Source organism: Miniopterus natalensis, chromosome 5 (genome assembly GCF_054644295.1).
Source record: "Miniopterus natalensis isolate mMinNat1 chromosome 5, mMinNat1.hap1, whole genome shotgun sequence".
In the NCBI taxonomy this organism is placed as follows: Eukaryota; Metazoa; Chordata; class Mammalia; order Chiroptera; family Miniopteridae; genus Miniopterus; species Miniopterus natalensis.
The window spans coordinates 82,876,664-82,903,662 of record NC_142085.1 but is presented as its reverse complement, the minus strand read 5'-3'; the positions used below and the strand labels follow the sequence as shown (position 1 = coordinate 82,903,662).

General features: G+C 41.5%; 1 protein-coding gene across 1 annotated transcript in view; it reads right to left on the bottom strand.

Annotated features, from left to right (window-relative positions):
* Positions 1 to 26,999, bottom strand: part of MTHFD1L (methylenetetrahydrofolate dehydrogenase (NADP+ dependent) 1 like) — a 149,649-nt gene that overhangs the window by 88,538 nt on the left and 34,112 nt on the right. The window contains exons 12-19 of the mRNA XM_087817685.1: positions 20,035 to 20,171; positions 18,660 to 18,706; positions 14,794 to 14,901; positions 13,864 to 13,938; positions 12,267 to 12,369; positions 8,143 to 8,219; positions 4,774 to 4,914; positions 102 to 170 (exon numbers count right to left, since the gene is read on the bottom strand). Of these exons, the coding sequence (XP_087673811.1) occupies positions 102 to 170; positions 4,774 to 4,914; positions 8,143 to 8,219; positions 12,267 to 12,369; positions 13,864 to 13,938; positions 14,794 to 14,901; positions 18,660 to 18,706; positions 20,035 to 20,171 (757 nt within the window). The remainder of the gene's footprint in view (positions 1 to 101; positions 171 to 4,773; positions 4,915 to 8,142; positions 8,220 to 12,266; positions 12,370 to 13,863; positions 13,939 to 14,793; positions 14,902 to 18,659; positions 18,707 to 20,034; positions 20,172 to 26,999) is intronic.

Here is a 26,999-nt window from a genome sequence, read left to right as displayed (position 1 = left end):
TCTGATATTCCTTGTATGCAATGCTCACGTAGCATGGGGAGGCACAAGCAATCCAATTAATGTAAACTGTTCACAATTTCTATAAAAGGAAAATCACTTACTTCTAGGGTCTGCATCAGATTTGGTTTTATTGCATCTTTCATCAAAACTGTCAAAGCACCTGTCACCCCCTAAAGGAGAGAGAAGAAAAACCCCACAATTATTTATTCTCTATCAAAATATCAATGACATTTTCAAAGAACTATAACAAATAATCCTAAAATTTATATGGAGCCACAGAAGACCTGATTAGCTACAGCAATTCTGAGAAAGCAAAGCAAAGCTAGAGGTATCATGACCCCTGATTTCAAACTATTCTACAAAGCTATAGTAATCAAAATGGCATGGTACTGGCACAAAAGCAGACAGATCAATGGAACAGAACAGAGAGCCCAGACATAAACCCAAGATTATATGGCCATTAATCTACGACAAAGGAGGCAAAAACATACAATAGGGTAAAGACACTCTATTCAATAAATGGTGTTAGAAAAATTGGACAGATAACAGGCAAAAAGATGAAACTAAACTACTTTCTTACACCATATTCAAATATAACTCAAAATGGATTAAATACTTAAATGTAAGACCTGAAACCATTAAGCTCCCAGAAGAAAACATAGGCAGTAAACTCTTTGACATAGCTCTTAGGAGTATTTTTTTTGGATATGTCTCCTCAGGCAAGGGCAACAAAAGGAAAAATAAACAAATGAGACTACATTAAAAAAAAAGGCAACCTGCTGAATGGGAGAAGATATTTGCAAATGATCTATCCGATAAGTAATATCCAAAATATGTAAAATACAGCTCTACATAAAAAAACAAAGGACCTGAATAGACATTTCTCAAAGGAAGACATACAGATGGCCAACAGACATATGAAAAAACACTCAACATCAATAAACACCAGGGAAATGCAAATCAAAACCACAAGGTACCACCTCACACCTGTCAGAATAGCTGTTATCAAAAAGAAAACAATAACATGTGGCGAGGATGTGGAGAAAAGAGAACCCCCATGCACTACTGGGGGGAATGTAAATTAGTGCAGTCACTGTGGAAAACAGTATGGAGATTCCTCAAAAAATTAAAAGAACTACTATTTCATTAATGGGTAGATATTAAAAAAATAAAACCAATAATTCAAAAAGATACAGGCACCCCTATGTTCACAGCAGCATTATTAGTTACAGCCGAGATATGGAAACTAGGTGTCCACTGACAGATGAATGGATAGAGCAGATATGATACATGTACACAATGAAATATTACCCAGCCATAAAAAAGAATGAAATCTTGCCATTTGCAACAAGAAGGAGAGAACTATCAAGTAAGCAAAATAAGTCAGAGGGGGGAAAAACATATTATTTCAGTTACACATGGAATCTAAGAAAACAAAACAAATAAAACTCATAGATACAGTGAACGAACTGATGGCTGCCAGACAGGAGGGGTATGGAGGGTTGGGTGGGATTAAAAAGTACAAACTTCTAGTTATAAAAATAAGTCATGGTGATGTAATGTACAGCACAAGGAACAGAGTCAATAATAATGTAATAATTATGCACAGTGACAGATGATTACTTGACTTATTGCACTGATCACAAGGTATATAAATGTTGAATCACTATTCTGTACACCTGAAATTAATATAATACTATATGTCAACAACAATTGAAAGTAAACTAAAAAATATTTTTCCCCATAAAGAAAAAGGCAACACAGATGATTGACAGAAGATGATCCATTTCTCACCAGCCAGTCCCCTAGGTGGGCATCCCCACAGACTGCTCTCACCTCTGATCTCATGTGACACAGCACTGCACCCTCTGCCATTTCTCCCCACCTGAATGGATGTCAGCTGTGTAAGACATGAAGCGTGACGGGGGAAGCAATAGTTATGCAGTTTTTCAAAGCCTTCCTTAAGGGCGTTTAAGAGGTTTGCCAGAAAGTGGATCTTTCAGGCCTCATACACGTGTTTTCTGGCAATTATGCTCATTATTTTTTCAAGACCAGAGACTTTACTGTTGCCCGAAAAAACACGACAAAGATCTGAAACAAGGCTATTTCCAGAGCACGCATGGAGAGAGGCAGAGGGAACAGTCTAAAAGCACCCATTCTGGTCTCTCATTATCTCTCAATCTCTCATCCCAGACAGAGAAGGCACTCTAAAAAAGAGAAGCATCTGAAAGGCTTCTCGTTCTCAGCGTCTCATGCTGTCTGTCTGCCCAGAAGGAGGCTGCCCCCTTCCAGTCCTAGGAAGCTCTGGTCGGGGCTCCCCCTAAGTCTTCCTTCCTGGAAATGAAGACAGAAGGAAGAGACAACAGGGATGAAGCCTAAGCATTATCGGAAAAAGTGTCAAATAAGGCTGTGCGGTAAGCTTTTATAAAAAACCCCTTCCACCTGCTGTACTAAAGACACTGGGACTGGGCAAGAGACTTTCTTTTTCCTTTTCCCAGAGCTTACATTCGCATTTGCTTCTGGTGGTGTATTCTACGGGTTTGAGGGTAAGTATCTTTCAACAAACTAGTCGTTACTATGAGCAAATGCATGTGCACGTAGTCATGAAAAAGTCAATAGGACCAACAGCTTTTAACAGATCAGTGGGTAGAACCTAGAGAATCTTCATCTCTCCAAAGTGCATTAAATTATTACTTTTTTCCTCTTCTATCAGCAATGACGTTACATTTCTCTTATGTGATCATTTTCTATTTTTATAATATTTCATCACTTAAGATCTACCAGAAAATCTAATTTACTTTCTACTGGACCATACAAAATATACATCATAAGAAAAGTAACCTACCTTTTATAAATATATTAAGATGTTTTACGGTGAAAGCTGCTGGCCAGAATTGGCGCAAAGAAATCAGTTCTCTTTTCATAACACAGAGCATGTAGAGGAAGACCAGCAGCTTGCTTTTCTGCACATTCCCCTTGCCTCTATTCCTGGTCAAATACACCTAGCTCAAGAAATGAAAGGAGGAAGGAAACTGGACCTTTCTGTTGGACGGTCTCAGGTGAGTTACCACCTGCTTGGTTTTTCATGCCACATCTCATCTTTCGTTGCTCCCTACACACTGACTATCGTCAAGCCCATCCAAAAAAAACCCTCACCACCAAGAGCAGCTCTGGGGCAGTCACGCCTACTGTAAGCTCTGCCACCTGTTCCATAGCCCAAGTCCATGGAGAGGAGAGCTTGGACATCTTTTTTCAGGGGATATCAGACTCAATCATCTTACAAGAAACTTTTAGAGGTCATCTATTCCAATTTCCACTGCAATACAATAAGTTCTTCTGACCAAATCAGGGACAAGTTACAAGGTAGTAAAATGATGGTGTAGAAGGTCCAAAAGTTCTCCCTTAATTTTCTATGGAGGACCAACTACCAACAGTTCTAACTCAATGAAACAATCTGCAAAGACAAGGTACTTTTGCAAAGAACAGCCACAGAAGATAACTAAAGAGAGCAAACCCTGAGTTAGTTACAGATCCAAGATTCTTATCACACACAAAAAAACAAGTTTAGGGAAATAATATTTGAGGATTAAGTTTCCAATGACCCCTGAGACATATTTATTGGTACTTAATAGGATACAGAGAAATATTTATATAGAAACTCTAATATGTCAGTTTAGACAGAAATGTGAAGGTCTTGGCAATTTTTGAAAAGCTGTTCTTTTACAGCAAGCTAAACACGGGTGTCCTCTTTAAGTTTGTACGAAGCATTCCATAGAGTGCTGATATAAACATATCTATTCAATTTACTTGACAAAGCTATGTGATAAGTCAGTAAGATCCGTTTCTTCTAAAGCAGCCAAAAGGTAATCAAGACATGTTGGCAAAGGGTTCATATTATATCCTAAACTTTTGGAATTAATAAAAATATTAATTTGCCTTTCCCCTTCCACAACTGTTTTTCAATTGGGAGTGTATGTTTTAATTCCATTGCTGTATGTGACTCACAATGTGGGAAGGAGGCTTAACTGTAGAGTAATGGCTGTCCAAGAGGCCTATGTCCTGCCTATGTCCTTACAAATTCATTCGAGCAAAAGAAATAACTATTCCACTGATGGGGTTTACTTAACAACAGAGATGGGTATTAAAGAGCAGAACAAAAAGATCAGTGTGCCCAATGAGACCAGACACTTTAGACAGTGGTGTGCCAGGACTCCCTGAAAGTTTTATATACAGCATCATTCCACTCAAAGAGGAGATAGAGGAGTGACACTGAGCAAGGTGGAGACCTGCTCTTATAAAGTGAAACTCAAATCTATGGCACAAAATCAAACAAGCCAAGATACCCAGGGAGCAGGCTGGAGCCAAACATGTGCCAGATTAACTTAACCTTTCCTTTCACGAAGATGGAGACACCCACTTCTTATTCCTGTGAAGAGATTTGCCCTCAATTTGAAACAGAGATCGACCTTTTGGAAAAGTCACAGGCTACAGGACGACCCCGCCCCAGGCAGAGCAGAGAGCAGGACTGGCAAGAATTGGGAAAAGCATATGAAATACATTTCATGTGCTTTGGTTGCAACCAATTACTGGCACGCTATAAAGGCCCACGGGGCCATTACGAAGCTGGAAAACAAACAGGCCCGTGGGGGAGAACTGTGTGTGCGGGAATTCTCTGGGTCCCTGTCTTGCACGTGGCCGAGAAAATCTTCATCCTCAGTGTGGTGAAAGAACAGGGGCAGCGAGCTCTGGAGCTCCTGAGATGGACGTACTCACCAAATCCTCTGCTGTTATGGGCTGCCCACTTCTGTCACTGGCCACCACCATCCTTCCCAGCCTCTCCTTCATGTCCTTGAGGCTGTCAGTCAGGGCCAGCACCGCCATGATCTCACTGGCAACCGTGATGTCAAACTGCGCCTGGAATGGTAAGAGCAAAAGTGCTTGCTGGTCAGCTGCAGGGCCATTGGGGGGGCCGTGTCCACAAGGAGCCAAATCTCAGCTATTAAGTTCTTGCAGGCCTGAGGCTTTATCCTCGATGGGTCATTCTCAAGTGCACACATTTTCAGAGTGTCTGGTCCTGGGCTTGATGCTCTCTAGGGCAGCCTCCTAGGGTGGCCACAAGCTTTTTCCATTTGCTCTACTAAGCAGGACTCGTCCTGGCTGGAACCCTATCACAACAGCTCATGGCACTATTTGCTTCTGTAGCATGTTTCAGACTTGTAATTAATGCTTCGTGTGATCACCTGTTTGATGCATGTCTCCACCACTGGACTGTAAGGGCCATCAGGGCACAGACCCTTTGGGGAGGGTTCGCTCCTGAATCCCCAGCTCGGAGGACTGAGTGTGAACCCTAATAAGCACCCAACACATATTGGCTGAATGAACGAACAGCCAGCTGACTATACCCTGTTACTTATCATGGTGTCAAGGGAGCTGTGTTTGTCCAGGAAAGAGGCGAGGAGCAGACAGTGCAAGGAGCTGGTCCTGAGGCCAGTTACCCAGAGTCAGAGCTCAACCCAGCAGTGAAGACACACTGACTTGTGTAATCACCATGTCAAAAGAAGAGGCAGAGTCAATTTCCAGCTGTCCTCAAGGGAGTGGCCACATCAGCTCTGGAAGTGCTGAGCAATGAATGCTAGAGAGCAAGTACTTTCTCCTAAACACTCCTGGGCTTCCCACTGCCTCTCCTGGCTCTGGCTCCAGCTGGCACACAGACCAGCAGGAACCAAAAGACATGAGGAACATGTACTTCCTCCCCCTCCCAATTCAGCCTTGGAAAAGCCACTTCACTATGCTTTGGCTGAATTCTCTGCTTCCCAAGGGGCATGAGAGCCAGACAAGTTCAAGCTTACATAGAGAGAAAATGGCTCTGCCCTAGTGGGATCTCCTTATGAAATACCACATTGTCCATTTCCGTCACTGACAAGAAAGGAAATGAAGGAACCAAGGAGCTTTCTGACTACTTTCTGAGTGAGATTTCATTAGTCATCGATTTAGTGAAAAAATATTACCTGAAGTCAAATGCAACTATATTTAATTATTGAATTCTCCATATAACCCTTCCAAACATAAGTGATTTTTCATAGTGTGGTATTTAGGATTCTCTAAATCACCATTCCATTATAAACAGTACATATCAAAGTGACTAAAAATCCGCTTTGACGCTGCAATTATGGTTCCAGGAAGTTGTTCTAAGGACATCATCACTAAGAATACACATAAAAATGTGTGTATGCTACCTCTGTGTATATCAGCTTATTGATGATAGCTCAACACTGCAAACACCCTAAGTGTCCACTACAGGGAACTGGTTAATCCGTTATGATACAGCCGTAAGATGAGGTACTCTATAGCCATTAAAAAGTGATCATACAGATCTCCCTTTATTGACATAAAAAGATATCCTAAATAGGGTCTTAAAAGCAGCAGTTGAAGTTTTAAAATATAATCTATTTTTATTTAAAAACATTTATACAAAAAGCAACACAGGATATAACAAATCTCATTTGTAAAACAGATTAACAGAATGTGCTCGTGTATGTAATGAGCCTACATACATAAGGCATTCCAGCCATTATCAATCTTTCCTATTTTGTACTGTAACAGTGCCCAGTTACAGTACAAAAATATGCAGAGAAAGTGTGAACGGCCTTCTTTAGTATTCCTTTTTTCACCCAATCCTCTTTCCAGATAAAATTAGGTCACAAGTTGGTGTGTATCATACCAGCTTCCATTTTATGCGTTTATACATGTGTAGGATCATGCTTGCTGGCTTTTTCTTAGCATAAACGTGATTATACTATATGTATTTTACTTCACATTTTTTTGAAGTTTTTTTTTTTCAACCTTTCCATTTCACAATGATATGAGAGCTCTATGTCTCTCCCCCTATGTACACTTTATTACTTTCAACTGCCACATGTATCTGGTATAGTTGCTTTGCATCCTCACTAACATTTAATAGTAATTTATGCTTTGATAAACTCAGAGATAAATAATACTTCATTGTTTTTTAATTTGCAGTTTTATGATTACTTACTGGCATTTTATTTTTGTAAATTGTTTTTTATTTATTCTATTAATATACTTAGCAAATACTTATGAAATATCTACTACTACCATGTAACAAAGTTCTATACATTAAGAATACAGCAGTGAACAAGAGAAAAAACATGTGCCCTTGTGAAACTCACATTTTAGTAAGGGGAGGCAGAAAATAAATGAGATAAGGAAGGAGAGCAGGGAAAGGAAAAAGGGAGTTTGGGGGCAGGCAGCTATAATTTTAAAGCAGGTAACCGAAAAGAAAGGCCTTGATGAGAGCGATATTTGAGTATTAATTTGTGGAAGTTCTTTATATGTTTGGCACATCAATCCTTTGTTTTATATATATTGCAAATATTCTATCCTAGTTTGTTAATGTTTTTGTATGTAATTTTTTTAATACTAAATATTTTAATTATTTTATGTCAAAATTATCTTTTCTTTATACTAGAGTAAAAGTAAAAGTGATTCTTTTTTTCACTAAGAAAACTTAACACAATTAAGGTCAAAAAACTAAAACTGTCTTAAAATATAAAGTTTATTTAAAACCCCTGAAAACTTACAGGACAGCTGCGCCTGGCTAAAAAAGGCCATGGGATGAATTTATATTCCCTACGTGCCAAGGCCCCCACTGGAGACCTAGTAAAATGAAGGTGGACATCATAATTTTCCTTACATGCTCTTGACTTGGGTAGTAAGACATTATCCTTAAAAATTCCTTAGGCTATTCAGCCAAATAACAAGGCGTTTTTTTTCTTTTGTTTGTAAGTTTGAGTAATGTGTCTGAGATTTTCATTTATTTAGTTGTCATGCAGATGTTGTATCAACTGGGTGGGTCTGCAATAAAATATGTTAGGATTGATATTCAAGGGACACCCTGAGTGGCTCATCCCAGAAACACAACTAAACTCACACAAATAAGAAAAGGAGGTAAGAAAATACAGGAGACTTCCCGCCTGCTGATCCCTCCCAGTGCTGCTGAGGGACTGGAAATGATACCTGGAAATGGTGGGAGATGCACTGGCCACTGCAGGGAGGGGAAAGAGAAGACAAAAGTAGAGAACCAGCTTCTAAACCAAGGCTACCAAGAACAGAGCCACCTACCTGCCGGGAATATCCCTTCTCTGTGTTTGCCTGCCCAATCGTTATTTTTCGTAGAAATCGGTCATTTGTATCCAATACTGAAAGAGAAGAGAATAGGTTATCCAAGTACGGACTGGCTGCTGAGTGTGCGTCTGGCCCTGTTCTGAGTGCTGGGGAAGCAGCGGAGAGCAAGAGACCAGGCCTGGCTTCCAGGGAGCAGACATTCCAGGGAGAGGACACAGGGAAGGATCAAATAAGCAAGAAAACATCAGCTGGTGTAAGTGCCTAAGTGACAGGGTGTGTCAGGGTACTAGTGGGGTGAGGTACCATTTTTGACTAGGCAGTTACGCAAACTGTGGCATACACACACAATGGAATATTATACAGCCATGAAAATGGGCTTTTACTCTATGCTACAACATGGATGGACGTTGAAAACATTAGGCATGATGAAATAAACCAGAAAGATAATCACTGTATGATTCTATCTAGAATAGGCAAAGAAAGTAGAATAGCAGTACCAGGGGTGGTAGAGGGAGGTTACTGTCTAATGGCTGAAGAGTTTTTGTTGGGTATAGTCAGTGGTGATGGTGTAATCACTGCAAACCTTGTGGATGTATTCAGTGGCACTAACTGCACACTTATGAGTGGTTAAAATGACGTAGGTATACTTAACCACCTTTATGAAGAAATAAAGGAGTATAGGCTGAGGGGAGGAGGAGAAGTCAGTTATGAGTCAAGCAGGCACCACGTCTCCTCATTTTTTATCGGCTTGTTTGAATTACAAGATTTGCATCTCGTTTGTGAAAACTGCATTTGGTATAGTGAAAACCAAGTTTACAATGCCAGAAACAAAGCCAGAGGGCCGAGACTCCACTAATAATTTATGTGGCTTCAAATAACAAGCTGTCTACACTGACAATGTACATCAGTTACTAAATGTATAACACGGCACTGACAGTGGTGATGTGAGGATGCATCTGGGGACTAGAAGCACCTGCAGGATGAAAAGTTAACCTTTTCTTTCCGGCCCACAGCACAGACAGATGTGCCCACCATGCCCACCTCTGCTGCTCCCTGACTCAGCTGTGGCATGTCTCTCATCCACAGACTACATGCTCTCACACACGCACATATATATATACACACTCAGACACAGACACTCAACACTCATCAAATGCACAGAAACCTTTATGATTTTGATATAAGCAGAGTACATACAGACAAAAGAATGCTTCTCAGTATGACTGCCAGCTAGTACTGACTCCCAAGACCTACACTGCTGTCATATAAAGTAAAACTATTTCCTACTCTCCTGTGTAGTGTGCATAATCTTGACACAAGATTCATGTGATCTTGTTATGGAAAATTCAGCTGCTTTTCTTAATTCAATTCAGCGAAAAGAACACAAGAAAGCCCCGCCCTGCAAATGTTGCTAAGATGAAAGCTGGCCGGTGGGGCACCAAGCCCTGGTAGAGCTGGCGTGTCACATCCACACACCTGTGAGGTGCCGGGAAAGAGTCGTGTAAAGGTCTTAGATACATGAGAAGAAATGTGAAGATGAAATTCTGACACAGAAGATACCAGAAAGTAACCCAAAGTGAGCGATACAGAATGAGAACAATCTATTCATTCCAGGAATATTTCCTGAGGGCCAGTTTCATGACAGGTCCCGTGCTAGCTGTATAGGGAGACAAAAATGAACAAGGCATCTGTCTCTTATCTGAGGGGTTGACTGTCAAAGGGGAGGTGAGCAGAGTAGGAGAGAGTTTGGGAGGGGAGAAACCTGTTTTCCCCTCTTTGCTCTAGATCTATATGGTCCCTGTACCACCACAGTGCTATGTCCTGATGGACATGCAGAGTGTGCCCAACAGCCTGCTACCCACTGCCAGCTCAGGATCTGGGCAGGACAGGTACCATCAGGGGCAGGCCCACTATATTGGTCTCAGTGGGAGAACTACACTGAGTCCCTGCAGGGTTGTCAGGTGTTGGCAACCAGGAGACTGATGTCAGTTCACTGAAGATGACTGGGGCTTGTGGGACTTTGGTCTAATGATCAGGACAAGGACACATGACTGAGAGGGGGAAAAGGGACGACTGGAAGCCCATAGAGGTTCTGATGCTCAGACAGGCAGGGCTCATGCTCCTCTAGGAACAGCATGATAGCCCTACATCTGCTGTTTCTTCTGCTTACATTAAATGTTTTTAGAATATTCTATGGGCCCTTGGTTCTATCCTGCTGCAAGGCACACAAGGCCTTTAAGCTTCTGGATGAGACATAGGATGTGAGAACCATGAGATTTCTCACATGGGCTGCAAGGAAGGGGGTGGCCATTAAATAACCACATGGTCTGAGAAGATTTTCAGCCCGAGTGTCTCCTCTCTAGTTATCAAATCAGCGAAGGACCTAATCATATCACAAGGGTTATACTATTTCTAAATCTAAGCCCATATATATATATATATTTAATATGTTTTTATTGATTTCAGAGAGAGGAAGGGAGAGGGAAAGAGGGACAGAAACATCAATGATAAGACAGAGTCACTGACTGGCTGCCTCCTGCATGCTCCCTTAACACCCAAAATATAATTAGTTATACACAAAATCCAGATGCTATTAGTATAGCAAGATGTTTCTTATTCTTTTTAGACATTTCCAAAATCTTTGTTACTTTTATAATAAAAAATATTTTTATAAGTTTCCAAAGAGATTTGGCTGTCCTTTAGTTTGGGAGAAATATACATCACACAATATTACAGCCATGGCACCTGATTATCCGGGTGGTACTTAGAGTTTGGAAAGCAGTCCCCTGTTGACGACCGTGCAAGGGGACAGCTGGAATCGAATCCCTTTTACAGAGGAAAGGGAGGAAGTTGCTTGTGGAAAGCTGCACAGCTCATAAATGGTGGAGCCAAGATTCAATCTCAGTCTTTGTCTCTCCACCTCATGGTTTGTAGGAAAACACTAAATTCTTAATCAATTATTTCAGAGAATTCCCAGAAGGGAAGCTTCACGAAGGGGTGGGCCTGGGCTGTTTGGGATGGCCTCGGCAGGGAGACAGGGCAGGGCCGGCTGGGCCGGGGCAGGCGGAAGAATGAAGGTGGGCCCACCTGTCTGGGAAGCAGACAGGGAACAAAAGTGCATGGGGCCACACCATAGTGGTCCTTAAGGCCAAGCCGTGTGATGGCGGTTTTATCCCACTCAGGATGCAGGAGAATTTTGTCACACAGGAGAGAGTAAGGCAATGACAGGATAACATCTTCACCATACAAACCTATGTACTGAATTGGGGGACAGAAGGAAAAGGATACCTACTAAAAGGTCAGTGCAATAAATCGGGCATCTGATAAAAAGGAAGTGGGTAGAAATGGGGAAAGTGCGGGGGGCCTGTCTGAGAACTTCAGGAAGGACCAGAACACACATCATCACCCCCCTGTAGCACCTCAGCTTCCTCAGTGCACACACTCCTATAAGTATGTGATCGTCTCCATTTCCATCTCCAAGGGACCGAGGCCTAGAACATGCACGTGGCTGCTCAGGGTCACACAGCGAGTTAGTGGCAGGGCGGAGGCACACACTGAGGGCTCCTGGCTCCACATTTTGTGCTATTTCCCTCTGTCTCACCCTCGCAGAGGGCAGTGCGGGGGAAGGGGAGGTGTCCCAGCTAGAGAGGAACAGGAGGGCAGCACCAGGATGGAGGTCACGAGGAGTCCCTCTGCACTGCATTTGAAGTGTTAGAGAGAATTCTAGTAAGTGGCTGGAAGCATGTGCTGGGCTTGGAGAAAAAAATCAGAACTGAAAATATGGATTTAATAGCTGCCTAGAGAGATGGTAAGAAAATGAAAGAAGAAATTAGAGCAGTGGGTAGAGAGGGCAGGAGGAGAAACAAGAGGAGAGACAGACTTTGGACATGGAAGGCGTGGGAGTGGATATGACTGAGCCCGGCCGCCCAGAGCAGGTGGGTGAAGGGGGGACGCAGGTAAGCGGGCAGAGAAGGGAAGAGGACAGGAAAACCCGTAAATGGAAGGACTGTGACACAGGTTGGGCGGACGATGGGAAGAAAGAAAACCGTGCCTTTGTGAAACTGGTTTAAGAACGTCAGCTGGAACGTGGTCACCCTCCCGACCAGGCAATCAGTACTCACCTCTCTGCCACGTGATGGTGGCAGGGTCGATGTCGAGACGGGCAAATTTCCTCATTTCCTCTTCTGTCAGTGCACTTGGATCAGTCTTATTTATTCCCAGTTTCTAATGATCAAGAATAAAAAGTGCACTAAGTTTTAAAAGGAAAAGAAAACAAGATGTAACAAAAATGATCCCTCTTTCCTTGATTTTCTCCATGACTAGGAAAGCTTTTTAAAAGCTGAACTTAGCCCAGCCAGTGGGGCTCAGTGGTTGTGTGTTGACTCATTAACCAAGAGGTCACTGGTTCGATTCTGGTCAGGGCACATGCCCGGGTTGCAGGCTTGATCCCCAGTAGGGGGTGTGCAGGAGGCAGTCGATCAATGATGTTTCTCTCTCATTGATATTTCTATCTCCCTCTTGTCCTCGCCCTCCCTCTCTCTCTCAAATCAATAAAAACATTTTAAAAAAAATAAAAACTGAACTTAAACTTTTAAGGTAAACTGTAGGTTAGGCCAACTTGTTGAAATCAATGCCCTATATCTCCTATAAGTGGAAGACATTGAAATTTGTAATATACCCTTATCACGACAGATCTGAAAATGCAATATGGTTGGCAGTACCCAGAGGGCTCGTGCCATCTCAGCCGAGGCTCTCGGTTCTCTGTGGCCACCGTGTGCTGTGCTCAGAAGGGACATAAACCACTGTCTGTATGACTGATGCTCCAGTTCATGAGTTCTTTTCCAACACAAAGACCAATAATTCAAGTAAACCTGATGTCTGCGTTTTCAAAACTAGCTATTTCTAATTCATTGAGAAATAACCCATTGACATTGTTAAGGCACCTATTTCTACAAAGGAAACATTCTGAGAAAGTGGCTCTTAATGGAAGGATTAGGAGAGAATCTGGGCAACAAACTATGTTGAAGCTGCTGGCGAGGGTGTGTCGTGTGTTCTTCTCAAGAAATGGAACTCAGTTCAGTAAGAAGCAAGGTGGTGAGTTTTAAAAACCAAATATTACCAAATGGTGGTTGAAAATTCTACCATTAAAGTTAGTTTTTAGTGTCTGAAAAGAAGGGGAAATTAATGTGATAAGTAGGACAAGTATCCAAAAGCCCTAGAAAGCAGTAATGTGGGTAAGAATCAAGATTGCTTAGTATCATGTCACTATAAGTAAGTAAAAAAACAAAAAATAAATACAGCAAAAAAAGAGATTGCTTAGTATCTTGCTGCAACAAAAACTGAAATAGATGAATTTTCAAAGGCTGTATCTCATTTCCTAGAAATTGAAGAAATTTCACAGAAGAGAAGGACTCTGGGAGACTGTCATTTGTTAACCAGGGTACACTAGGACAGCAGAGCAGGCCTCTCATTCATAGATGAAGAGGAAACTGAGGCCCAATTTGTCCACTGAGCTCTTTGGTGTAGGGTGCAGGTCTCAGGCTTCCAGTTCTGTGCTCTCTGCTCCATTGGTCTGTCTCTGTAGCGTTTAACATCCTCCCCCCCAAGAGTGTCTGAAAACCAAAAATCCAACCAAGTTTTACTTTTCTGGCTTTGACAATTTTTCTGATTTGTCTCTAGGATATATTCTTTTTAAAGAATCACTCACTGGAAACTTACCTTCAGCCGAGCAAGTTGAATGTTTGAAAATTCTCGAACACCGTTCACTGAAGGAACCAGGCGATTAAACAGAGCCTGAGAACACAAAACACAAATAAAACCCCACAAAGGTTTAAGGGCCAACCAAGAACTTGGACAATTCACAGGATACAACGAAGTTCACTACATTTATAACCAAACTGTTTAGATTATAGACCCTATTAAAATTCTTGGCAAAGATAAGCAGTGTAGCCTTAAGTTCTATAATTTTCATAAATCTGACCAGATCTGACATAATGCACATTGCAAAGAGTTTGCATAAATATGTATTTCTTGATCTATAGCCTTATAACTATTAAATTAATATTTATTTGAGTTTGGCTTCAAAAACTCACCGGAAAGTTACTTTAATTGGAGGTAGTCAGGACCAGAAATTCCCACTTTTATCCATATCTGTGTCTATGAGGAACTAGCATCTGGTACCCTGTCCCTTTTAGGTGTATGGTTTACCTCTCACACTGCATTAGGGGTCTGACCTATTTCCAGCAGTACACCCTGGGTAACAGCACACCCAGGACAGCTGCATGTAACATTAGTCTTAAAAAGCTCTCTCCTATCCCCTCAGTATAAAACAGAGATTAGACCTATGGATAGAATGAAGGGCAGTGGCACAGACAACTATCTTCAAAACTAAAGACTCTTCTCAAAGAATATCTGGCTTAAAAAGTACAATTAACATAATCCTCCCAACAACTAGGCAGTGACCATACACTCGAGAATCTGACCAAAGTATGGATCCTCTCTCTAAAAATAAGGACACATATAAATTTACAAAATTTGGAATAAAATTTCAGAGAGTTTACAGACTCCAGAAGTTTTCCACAAAGTCCTTAAGAATCCAGGAATCCTAGGACAAGATGCCCCAAATGGCCAACAAGAAATCTTTCTCACCTTATCAGTTTGACTATTTTCATGCAAAATCCTTGTGTCGATGGCAGCAGCCAGCAAGTTATTGGCAGCAGTGATGGCATGGATGTCCCCAGTCAGGTGAAGGTTGAACTATACATGAAACGAACACATATTTCTACTTGTTTTAAACAACCCCAGCGGTATTCAAGGGCTTTCTGAATAAATAAAACATTGTACTAATTACATATCCTGATAATGAGCTGAGCCCATAAAACAGCCTAAATCAGAAAATCAGTGGAAGGGTCTCCCACTTGATAATCAAGAAGTCCTGAACAGAATTTCTGTTGCCAATTCTTTCTTTCTCAGGTTAATGGTGAAATATTCTGATGGACTTTGTGACTGGTTTCCTTATTTTCATTTGTATGAATTGTTTAATGAGTTAGAAAATGATATTGTATCAAATATACTTTGGAATGAGGAAGGGCATGAAATAAAGTTATAATAGAGTAATATAAAATATGACAAAGTCTGAGAAACAAAAAATATATCTTTCTCATAACTATTAATTCTGCTATTTTCCTTCTAGTGTTAATGACCATTAGGTGTAACACTGGCATACTTATAATTTGGTACCTGCTTTTTAAAGAAACATTATGTAATAATCTTGTTTATGTATAGTTACAATTTGTAGGGGCTGTATAATTAAGCAGACATACCAAAATTGTTCAGTCTCCTATGTCTGGTAATTTAGTGGCTACCAAATTTTCACTTTTGCAAAGAAGTATACAGTTATAAAAAAAATACATGCAAACAGCTTCTTTTTTTAAAACAATCAATTGCTAATAAGCAATATGTTTCCAGCAGTGTGGTTATTGGGTTAAAGGATCTTGATAATATCACCACATTGCTTCTTGAAAGAGTTGAAGTACCACCCGAAAAATACTACCAGACCAGTTACTTCAGAAACAAAGTACCTTTGGGCTAAGAATATAAGTTAATTTGTTTGACAAAGTGGTGTTCTGTCTTAAGTCACATGTTTTTCATTTCTTGGAAGGTTAAACATTTATATTTTGTGGTTAAAGTCTTATTTTATAACAAAATATACGATTATTAAAAATATACATATATTTTATAATATTTGTAATTTAAAATATTGAGAATATAACACTGTAATAGTTTATACCTTAGCTTTTACATTTAATGTTAATATTACTAGCATTTTTACATCATTAAATAGTCTTCAAAATATAGTTACTTTGATATTCTGCTATTAGACATCTAAGTTTTTCCCTCTGTTTAGTGAAGACAAACAGTTTCTAAACTAAAATCTTTGCATGCAAACAATTTTTTCTTTAGGATAAACTAAAAATTTGAGCCAAAGGGTATGAATATTTTTAAGGCTCTTGATTGGTAAATCCCACTCTGTGGATTTGGCAAATAAAATGATAACTGATAGTAGTTTTAATGTAGGCAAATTTGATTATTAGTGAAAATAAACTAGCATTTTCACTTCAGTCCATCAATCCATTTGGAATTCTTTTCTAACATTTTCCCGTGATCATTTCATTAAATTTCATCCAGTACACATCATCTGTTCATGCTCTCAGTCCGCATTCATTGGTTAGTTACTATTTCTTTCCTGATGCAGCTACTGAATCCTTTGCCCATGTGAGAACTGAGATGCGAGTTTTTCTTTCCAGCTGCCTATTTGATATCCAGGTGAATGTGTACAGGCCCCCAAGAGGACTCTTCTGCCAACCACCCTCCCCTTCACTGCCCCAGCCCCAGCCCCAGCCCGCCTGTTGTGCCCTGGTCTCCATTTCAGTAAGTGATTCTGTGTGCCTATCATCCTCGGATCCTCCCTCTCACCTCCACACCTAATTCTTCAAACACCAGTACACATGTCTTAGGTCACTGTCATCCTTTTTCCCATCCTCACTGCCACATCCTGGGCTAAGCCATCGCCATCCTTTCCTGGGCTACTTGCCCAGTCCCCTCACTAGACTCCAAGGTGCCCTTGGGACCCCCATCAATCTACTCCTGGTACAGAAACTAGAGTACCCTGTCAAGATCCCTGTAATGGCCGACCAGGATACTTCAAATCATGCCCAGCCTCTTGGCTCTGAACTTCGATAGTAGGAGAGAACCGGCCCCTGCCCACTCTTCTCCGTGCCCCTCTGCTCCCTGAGGGCCTGCTGGCGTATGCTGTTGTCCTCTCGGTCCCTGAACAGACCAAACCCTCGCCTGCCTCAGAGCTTTCACACCCGCAGTTCCCACCGCCTACACAAGGCTGGCTCCTTCTTGCCCTTCAAGTCTTAGTATTTTCAGTTCAATTCATCAATCCATTTGGAATTCTTTTCTAACATTTTCCCATGATCGTTTAATTAAGTTTTGTCCAGTATGCACTGCCTGTTCATGCTCTTAGTCTGCAAATATCTTCTGAATGTAAAGCACTGTGTTCAAAGCTGGGGATAGAGAGAGAAAGATACGGAAGGTCCTGGAACTCAAGGACCGAACTGCCTTGCTGTCTGACCTACTCAACTATCATAAGATAGTCCCAACTGTCCTGTGCCGTAAGTTTGGCCCAACTCCAAGTCATGCAGCTGAGGTCATATGAGAGATAGAAACCAATGCCCTTCAGTATCTATTGGCTAAATCCTAAGCGGTTCTCCTGGGCATGGGCTGTGTACTCCATCCCCAACCTGGCCATGTGGCTCTGGGTCTTCGTGGCTGGAGAATATTACTTCCCATCCACCTTGCCCTGAAAAATTAGGGGTTATTTTTCTCAGCAATGCCTTGGACTGTTCTTTCTCATCCCCCAGCTCTAATACTTGAAGATTATCCAAAATTTCACTTTAGTTTCCCTGACACATAGGCCTCCAAGGGTAAGCATCTTTCCTATTCCTTTGACAAAACCAGCAAGTATTTCCTAGTGAGCATAAACTACGTGCTGGGCACTCGGCTAAGTGCTGGGACTGGAGGTCTCTAACTCACCACAGCTGACGAAACCAGGTGGAGATAAACAGAGTATGAGGGAAATCAGTGGGCAGGAAAAGAACCTAGAAGTATAAGCTGGGCAGGGAGGGCAGAAAAGGAAGGGAAGAACATTCCAGGCTTGGAATCGAGAGACAACAAGGCAGGAGTCTGCAAGGAGGATGCCAATGTGGAGAAAGGGAGGGCTGCATGTGGGACCTGAGACTGTGAGATGGGAGAGACAGCAGAGCAGCAGCCCAGGAGGAGACAGCCTTGCTCCTGAAATATACTGGACAGGAACGGAATCTGCCCAGACTTGGGTTTAGGGAAGATTTCTCAGGGCCCGAACTAAGAAGCCAATACAGAGAGTAGAACTGACGAGACATGGTCACTGGTTAGATACAGGGGACAAGGGAGTGGTTATCAGGGTGTGGAGGGTTTCTTGAGAAATAAGGATTGACACCGTTGGCCCTTTCCACCCATTCTGGGGGGACCTATTTGATTTTGGAGTCTCTATTAACAGAAGTGACGAGTTCAAGTTTTCCTGCATTTGGCAGTATAACTGGTGATTGGTGGTGATACAGATGTTTCCTCTCATCCAGACCCCTGAGGCCAGAAGGGTTTTGGAATTCAGAATTTTTTGGAATTTAGAGAGGTAATGTGATGTATATATAATTTACTTATAAAATACCCCAAGCAGGGTCTATCTAGGTCAACAAACATTCATCAAAAACAATATTTCTATGCAAAACACATGAAGATTTACACCAAGTGGCACAGACAAAATCCATAAACAGCTCATAATACTAAATGCCGGGTTTTGGTTTTCAGAGCCAGAGTTGAGGACTGGGGGCCTGTGTTTATGAGAGCACAGAAAAAGAGATGCCAGGAAGGAAAAGCAGTGACACATGACAGGTGTCCCTCTGAGATCTTACCTCCTCCATGGGAATGACCTGGGCATACCCGCCACCTGCAGCTCCTCCTAAACAATAGAGCAGGCACCGTTTAAAATGAGTCACCAAGTATAGCCACAGATGAGAACAGTCCTGGGAACACGGCTCCCCATACCCAGAGGGAGGCACATTCCCCCCAAGGTGAAATAACAACAGGTAGTGAAAAGCATGAGCCGTTTATCAAAGTAGAACAGAGAGGGGAAAGCTTACACTATGTCCCACTCTGCAATTGAAGACCTTCAGTCTCCTTGTTTAAAAAAAGGGTAAAAATAATATTGCAAATGTCACTGCAGCCACCACGAGACTACTGTATTAATCTGTTATTAGATCTTTGTGGCTAGGCTTCATTTAAGGTGCACATGCACTGAATTATCAAAAAACTTTGTTAAAACAATAATGGTATCTTCTATGTCCATATTATTTAGTTTGCCCTGTTTTTTCTATACTGTCTCAGTTGGTCCTCATAATAGCCTGGTATGCTTGGCTTATGCCTTTTCACACTTTTACGGCTACAGCTCAGAGAGGCTGTAACTAGCTAAAGGTCACATAGCAGTAAGAGACAGCGCCATGAACAAAACCTCAGCCTTCTTGCTCCAAGTCTAGTGTTCATTCCACTACATAATGCATGACATTCTATGAGTTATCAGTACTTAATGAACTAGCAGTTATTAATATTGGCAACAGTAATACAAATATAATACTGTTAAATACCACAAAGTGCCAAGAACAAACAGTAATTAAAGCAACAGATGCTATTGTAAAGTGAGCTGGAGAGTAATTTCATGATAAATCAATGGAGAAAGTAGTGAATGGGATGGTGCCAGATATCAGCCCAACCACCGCCAAATTCCATCCCATCTCTGTCCATAGCCAGTTTCCAGAGTTCCTCAGGCCGCATACAGTAACTCCAAAGATGAGACTTGGGGTCTGACCAAAAGGGTCTCTTAACTGTTTGAATGGAAATACCTTTCACCATTGTTGGGATGATAAAACACCAATATAAATGGCAGTTTCAAAATTGCTTGGCAAAGAAGGTTCTGATGAAACAAGGCTTTTCTGCTTATGGTTGACTCCTGAGCAAGAGCCGAGCCACGTTCAGGGAAACCAAGGGGATCTGCTTCTTGGGTTGGGGGTTCCGCTAAAACCCCCACTACAGTGCTCTCTGCAGGAGGTCCAACTTGGGGCAACATCTGCCTACTGAGCGAGGAGGAGAGGGTGCATGTATGGATTAAATGCACTGGTTCCTCTGATAAATTTTAACTCCACATCTGTTGATGATGTTCTTTTTAAACTTTTCTTTAATATCTTACCCCCCGATTTCGCTCTGAAAAATATACTAGATGTTTAAATAAAGTACCTTTGACTCCAAAAGTTGGCCCTTGAGAAGGCTGCCTCAGGCAGGCAAAGGAGTTGATGTTCAGGTGTGCGGTCAGGGCCTGTACAAGCCCAATTGTAACTGTACTTTTCCCTTCTCCAAGAGGGGTGGGAGTAATCCTGATGTGGGAGGAAAAAAAACAGTGAATTTAATAATATTTCCTAGATAACCTATAAAATAAGCTTAAGACACCAAAGCCAAATCAGGATATTAGGAGAGAACATATCATTCCAAAATCACTTAATCAATTTCCTTGAACTATTATGGTCTACCTACGTCCCACAAGCCATGCTTAAGTTAATGTCAAAATACAGACACAACTTCACCAAGAGACCAAAGAGCTATTTGGCAGTGGTGCTAATAATATCAACTTCAAGGAAACGCATAGAATCATTCATTAAAGTGGTTTAAAAAATTAAGCTCATGTCCTTTCTTGCTGATGGGTAATTTGTTATTTGTTCGTCCAGAGCCATTTCCTGGGGACATTATGTGGGCACAGGGCTTAACTCAATGATCCATGACTGAGCAAAGCATGGCTCAACTCTCACTCATCCATCCGCTTCTAAACATCAGTGCCCAGGGTTGTCCCCGCCATGTTTGAAAACAAGCAGCAATGGGAGCTCATTGCCTCCAAGGTGGCTCTTCATTTCCAGACAGCTTTTACAGTTAGAAAGTTCTTTGCCCTAAGGAAGAGATGTCTGCATTGCTGTAGCCTATCTCTTGGAGTCAGGCACACTAAGGCTGATCCCTCTCAATATGACAGCCCCTCAAATATTTAGAAAAAATAAGTCCAAAGTTCCTCAGCACACTAAGATCACCTGTGCTCTGGGGAGCTTATCATTGGCAGCAACACTCTGTAAAACCAAACATCACATGTTCAGATGTAACGATATTACAGTATTAGGTGATAGGACATGTATTACATTCCTGTGTAAGGCCTTATAAAATTGTTCCTTAGCATATTCTATCCACTGTGATGAGTTTTAAAAACTGTCATTTGGGCTTACAATATTGTCTTCTGTGAGCCAGATGGCGTGAGTTAGGTTGTCTAAGATACTCAACCACAACTAAACTGATAGAGTTTTCTGACCCCCAAAATCTAGTGACATGACCACAAAGAAGTAATATCCTTAGATACATCATCCCCAACTATCTCAGACCACCAGTGCCATGCAATCAATCATTCTTTCAGCAAATATGTATTAAGTACTACTATGTGCCAGGCTACTAGACCCTGGGGACACACTAATGACCAAACTGGATTCCATCACTGCCCTCACAGAGTTCATGATTAATGATTAATGATACACACACAGATAAACCAGCAATTACAATGAACGTGATAAGCACTAAGATAGGGAAAATAGAGCAATTAGACTGTATTATGAGATATCAGGGAAGGAGGATCTAAGTAGATTTGGAACATCAGGGAAGGCTTCCTGGAGGAAGTATAATCTAAACTAGGACCTGACAAATGAATAAATATAGCCAGACAAAACTGAGGGTGGGACTAGGGTGGTTAGTATGCTAAGCTCTGTTATATTTACTGGGTTAATTATTATCATCTCCATTTGAAAAATGAGGAAACTGAGGCATAAGGTGTTTAAGTAACTTGCCCAAGGTCTCCCAATTAGAACTGGAAATGAAACCCGGGCAAGTGTTCTGACCTCACAAGGTTATTTGTATGGATGAAAATCGTTAACTATAATCAGCCATTTAAAGCAAGGGAATGGGTGAGAAAGGTCAGCAAGAGTGAACAGAGTAAGAGAAAAGGTGAGAACAAAATTGTTAAGGTCTTCCCCTTATAGAAGACTCAGAAGGGAGCAAAGGAAGCTAAGCCGGTGCAGGGAAGGAAACCCTGAGGAGCAAGTCCCAGAAAGAAACCAAGGAAGTGTCCAGAGTCCAAAGAGGTCTGAGGCCCGGTGAGGGCCAAGAAGTGTTCGCTGGGCTTAGCAACAAGGAGGTTGCTGGCAGGGAGCGGGTGAGCCAACCTGAGCCCTGCCTGGTGAGGTGACCCTCAGACTGCCCCAGCCACATGACACCCGGTCCACATGAAGACTCCAAGTTACATGGCGGTGTTTATGCTTCGAGTCAACTTGCTTTTTAACTGAGCACTTACTGTTTGCAAAGGAATCAGTGGTTTACTTAAACTTCACACGAAAGATTACATTTTCAGTTCCAAGGATATGCTAACTTAGCTGCTGGAGACGGCCAAGAGCAGCCCCTCCCAGAGATGACCTCCTCCAAACTTCAGCTCACCAGCCAAGTCTTAATTAGAAACACAGGACTGCTCAGCTTTCTGCCAATGATTACAAGTCAGGAAAATCGGAAAGTAGGAAGTATTTATTGGGGGCAATAAAAGGAGAGCTACAATAAAAACTTATTTCACCTCATTTCTGCAAATGGCATAAAAATGTGGTTTAACTGCTGTCCCCATGTCCTTAGCTCAGATTCTAAGTTACCAGGTTGATGCAGAAAACAAGCGCTATGTCAACATAATTCCTTTTTCTGTAAGAGCTAAGAGTTTATGGAGACAGAAGTGTGATTTTTGTTCATTATTTTCCTCAACTCCCCCCAGCTGATTGATCCACTCCCTCTAATATCCCACAGCATTTAGTATGTATTTATTCTAGAACTTTCCAGAGGGCATTACTGTAAGCTTCCTGACATGTCTATCTTGCTTACCGGGCTACAAGCTTGCTCAGGGGAAGGATTGTGCCCATTCTCATCACATTCCTGTCACCAGTCCAGGGTGCAGATGAGCACAAAATGGTTGACAAAGGAATTTTAACTCCTTTTCTGAGACAAATGTTTACTGTTAACTGCAGTAAAAAAGTTATCGAAGTGCTCTGTGCCAACTTGGACATGATCTGAAAGAAGTTTACCACTGATTCAAAGATCAAAGAGATTTAGTAGTGGTAAAACTTTAAACTGGTCTCAAAATCTAGAATCTGTTAAAACAGTATTATTGCCATCAGCCATGGATCTACCCATAAACTCCAAAACTATACACTCAAACAGCACATGAGTATGTATCGCTCATCCCAGGCATCTGTGTGACATGGAAGGTTTTACTAAAATTGTCTTTTACCATCTAAGGATAAACTCCACAGTCTGTTCATTAGGTTGCGTTTCCATCACGTGACCGAGGTAAAGCGTTCAGAGGTCCTATCAGTAGTGGTTTCTTCTAAACACCTTTGTTCCATTGTGAAAGTAACTCAGATAAAAGAAACACTCACAGATATTTAAATCCTTACCTAAGGTGGAAATGCATCATCTTAGAAAAGTCAATAAAGGTTATTTTTAAACAGACCAAAACAAGGGTTTGAAACAGTAAAAAATAAAAATAGAAAAATAAAATCAGGTATTTGGCACTATACGGGGGAAAAAAGTGACGTGAATAATTCCAACTTTTCTTTAATGTGAAATTCAGTCTCTTCACAGAGCGATTTAACTTCTCTTTTAACTGCTCTGTGCAAGCAACTTACAGAAGTTCTAGAAACTTCTGCACAGAAATCGGTCAAGGGCCGATGGGGCCTGCTCCTACACACACATTCAATGCCCTACAGCTGCACTCCGAGTCAAGTTCTCAAACAAATTCCTTTTCATTAGTGTAACTGGGAAAATATGTAAAACTCAAGAGCCCCTAGGATTCTTTTGGCATATTTCCCTGAACAATTCCCAATACTTTTCATTTTGTCAGGCAAAGCAAATAAAGTGATGTGTAGGTGTAAATACCAAGCGATGTGTAGCTGATGAAATACAGATGATTCTGACAGAGTAAGAAATTCTACGGTTTGAAGAACAGCTTTTTAAAGCGAATTAATCTGTTCTGCATTTGGGTTATTAATAGTAGGAAAAAATGGGAATCCACTGTTTCAGACAGTCATCCTGCTGCTGATCTACTTAAATCGCATTTACACAGAAATTGAAACATACAGTAACAAATATACTGCTATTTAGGTTTATTAAGAAATGACGGCATGAACTCTAAAGCATGGGAAAGGCTTTATGTCACGGTATTCAGACAAGAAGGCAGGACACGAGTTGTATTTATGGCCCGCTCTTGATGTATAGGATGGGCGAATGCAGATAAAACCCTGGGGGGAGACAGAAAGACTTTTAACACTTCTGAGTAATGAGAGAGTTCACTTTTTCCTTCTTTTTCCTCTTCTTTATGTTAAGTTTTTATACAACGAACCAACAGTTTTTTACAGAATAAAAAGACCTTTCAGAAAAAGTCTCCACTTAACGGAGAAATCACTGGTATTTCTGGAAGTGTAGGATGGTTTGTACCGTCCCTCTCCCAGAACTGATCAAAAGTAAAAATATGGAGGTGATTTTTATTTCAAATGAACTTTTCATTTTAGATTATAAATAAAATGTCTGTTTTAAACTGATCTCAAGTATCCAGCTACTAAAAGATAGATAACAAAGGCACTTTACACACTTACGTATCGCTGGCTGCGTTGATGGGGGAAGGTGGTTCCCGCCTTATAGAACACAGTGCGGGTACATCTTTCCAAAAAACCTTCACGGTCTGCTGCAGACGCACAAGTATCTCAAAACCCTACCCTTGCAGCTTCTGCTCTTTCCCAGCCCAGTTGAAAGGGACATAGTTTAATTTCTGTTCCTTCGCAGGTCATTTGTACAGAAAGGGAACTTATATCACAATTTCAGAAAAAGAGCTGATCTCTTGGGGTCAAATTTGTACTTGAGGATTCATGTTTACCTTCCATTTCTATCTACAGCATGGCAGCCTGGCTGCTTCATCTCAATCGCACATACGAATATTACGGCGCTAGCACAGAGCCGTGCTCTCCTGGGCACAGGCCGGAGGGGCCTGTGATCCCAGTTGGCCATGCTAGTGGCCATTCTTCAGCACATGGGCCGGAGGCCAGGCTGTGACAGCTGGGCTTCAAGTGTACAACCTGATCACAATACCAGCAGAGCTTGTGTTTTAGAAGCACCGATTCTGTGTTCCTGGTAAGGGCAGGGCCATGTCTACACTTGTGTTTTTATTTCCAATATTCAGAAGCCCAAAGCAGAGTAAATCATGGCCACTCCATATGAAAAAATGCTGCATGATTTCTCCTTAAAAAAACTGAGAACACGTCCACCTCAGTGATCCTTAAATCCTCCCGCCCTAACCAGAGCGAGATAACCAGCAGACCCTCCAACCATGATCACCCAAGACCTGGGAGAAGGCAGGCAAATCTGTGGCTAAGATGCTGAATTTGGAAGTTCTCAATGCCCAAGCTTGTATATTCACTGTAAACAAACTTGCATTAAGCACACTGTCCATAAAGCAACACTGATTAGATGTGTGTCAGGTGGCTCCTTTCACAAACTGGCCCCAAGGAGCCTGCAGGTGGGACCAACATCTTTTAGCAAGCTTTCCTGAAGCTCAGTTACAGGACATTAAGGGTGGGGCTGGGGGAGACGCAGGCTGGTAAGAACCCCATTAGGGTCGGAAGTCCAACTCTAAGTGAGCAGGGCAGCCTGAAAAGAGGTGATACTATGCACAGTATCTTGATTTTTGGTAGTTCTATCTTTGTAGTTCTGAAACACTGAATTCACCTCTAGGGATCTTTCCTAAGGAGACACTGGACAAGTACACAAACATGCATGCCCAAGGTTTGTAATTTTAAAAAATTTATATATTTTTATTGATTTTTTTAGAGAGCGAGAAGAAAGGAGAGGAGGAGAGAAGGGAAACATCAATGAGTAAGAACCCTCAATAGGCTGCCTCCTGCATACCCCCCACTGGGGCACGAGCCCGCAACCTGGGCATGTGCCCTGACAGGGAATTGGGCCAGTGACCTCTCGCTTCATGGGAAGGCGCTCAACCAACTGAGCCACACCGGCCAGGGCCAAGGTTGATAATTTTAGCACTGTTTATAATGGCCAAAAATGGGAAATAATTTAAGTGCCCAACAACAGAGAACTGGTTAAGTGAATTATGGGACATCTCTATGATGTTTTCCAATCATTTTCCTGCCTCTGTAGACTTAAAGCAGTAGACACATCTGTACTCTCAGTGGCTGGGCCACAGCAGTGCTTCTGTGCTGGGAAGACGTGGAAAATGGAACCCACCCTCACCCAGGCATTTCTACCACCCACTCCTGAAGAATCCAGGGTACGAAGGGTGAAATGGTATGCAGTCATGAACAATGGTAACATGACTCTGCACTGATTCACACAGAGCTAGGTGCATAACACACTGGGGACAATCAGTCACGGCTAGAAGAGCAGTGTCAGCGATCTCACTGACGAATGACTTTATCTATGTCAAGATGGTCTCAAATGTTAACAGCTGTTTCCTCTGGGTTCTAGGAGCTGGGATGTTTCATTCTCTTGTTTATACTTTCTGTAGTTTTGGAATATTTTTACAATGAGTATGCATGAATTATATGATGAGAAAAAGAAATAAAGCACTTACATTCATAATTAAATATGTAAAAAGAAAGGTAACTAGGAGTCAAGTCCAATTATAAGAAATGTCTCTGCCTGGTAAGAGGTTTTTTTGCCTCAAGCCTTGGCCTATCGATCATTAGCAAGCCCATGCAATGAAAATTTGAAACAACAAAGGAATTTATATGGTCTCTTGATGTTCCCTCAGGTCACACTGAATAAATATTTGAAATCCCTTGTTTTCTATTGTTTTTTTCAGCTAATGAATGCATTTCTTTTTTTAAAAGAGGGAAAATAAAGCAAGCACTCCCTTTCATAAATACTGTGCATCTGTCTTTGGCCCAACATCAACTTTGAAATGCAATGAAACAGTGAGTTTTTATAATTTAAATACATCTATAAGAAATAGTAAAAACATGAATAGGAAAATCAAAGTTCATGGAATTATCTACATTTTCCATTAAAATGTCATTTCTAACTTGAATATAAAAACGCCCTGCTCAGTTCAAAATATTTTACTTTCAACTTTTAAT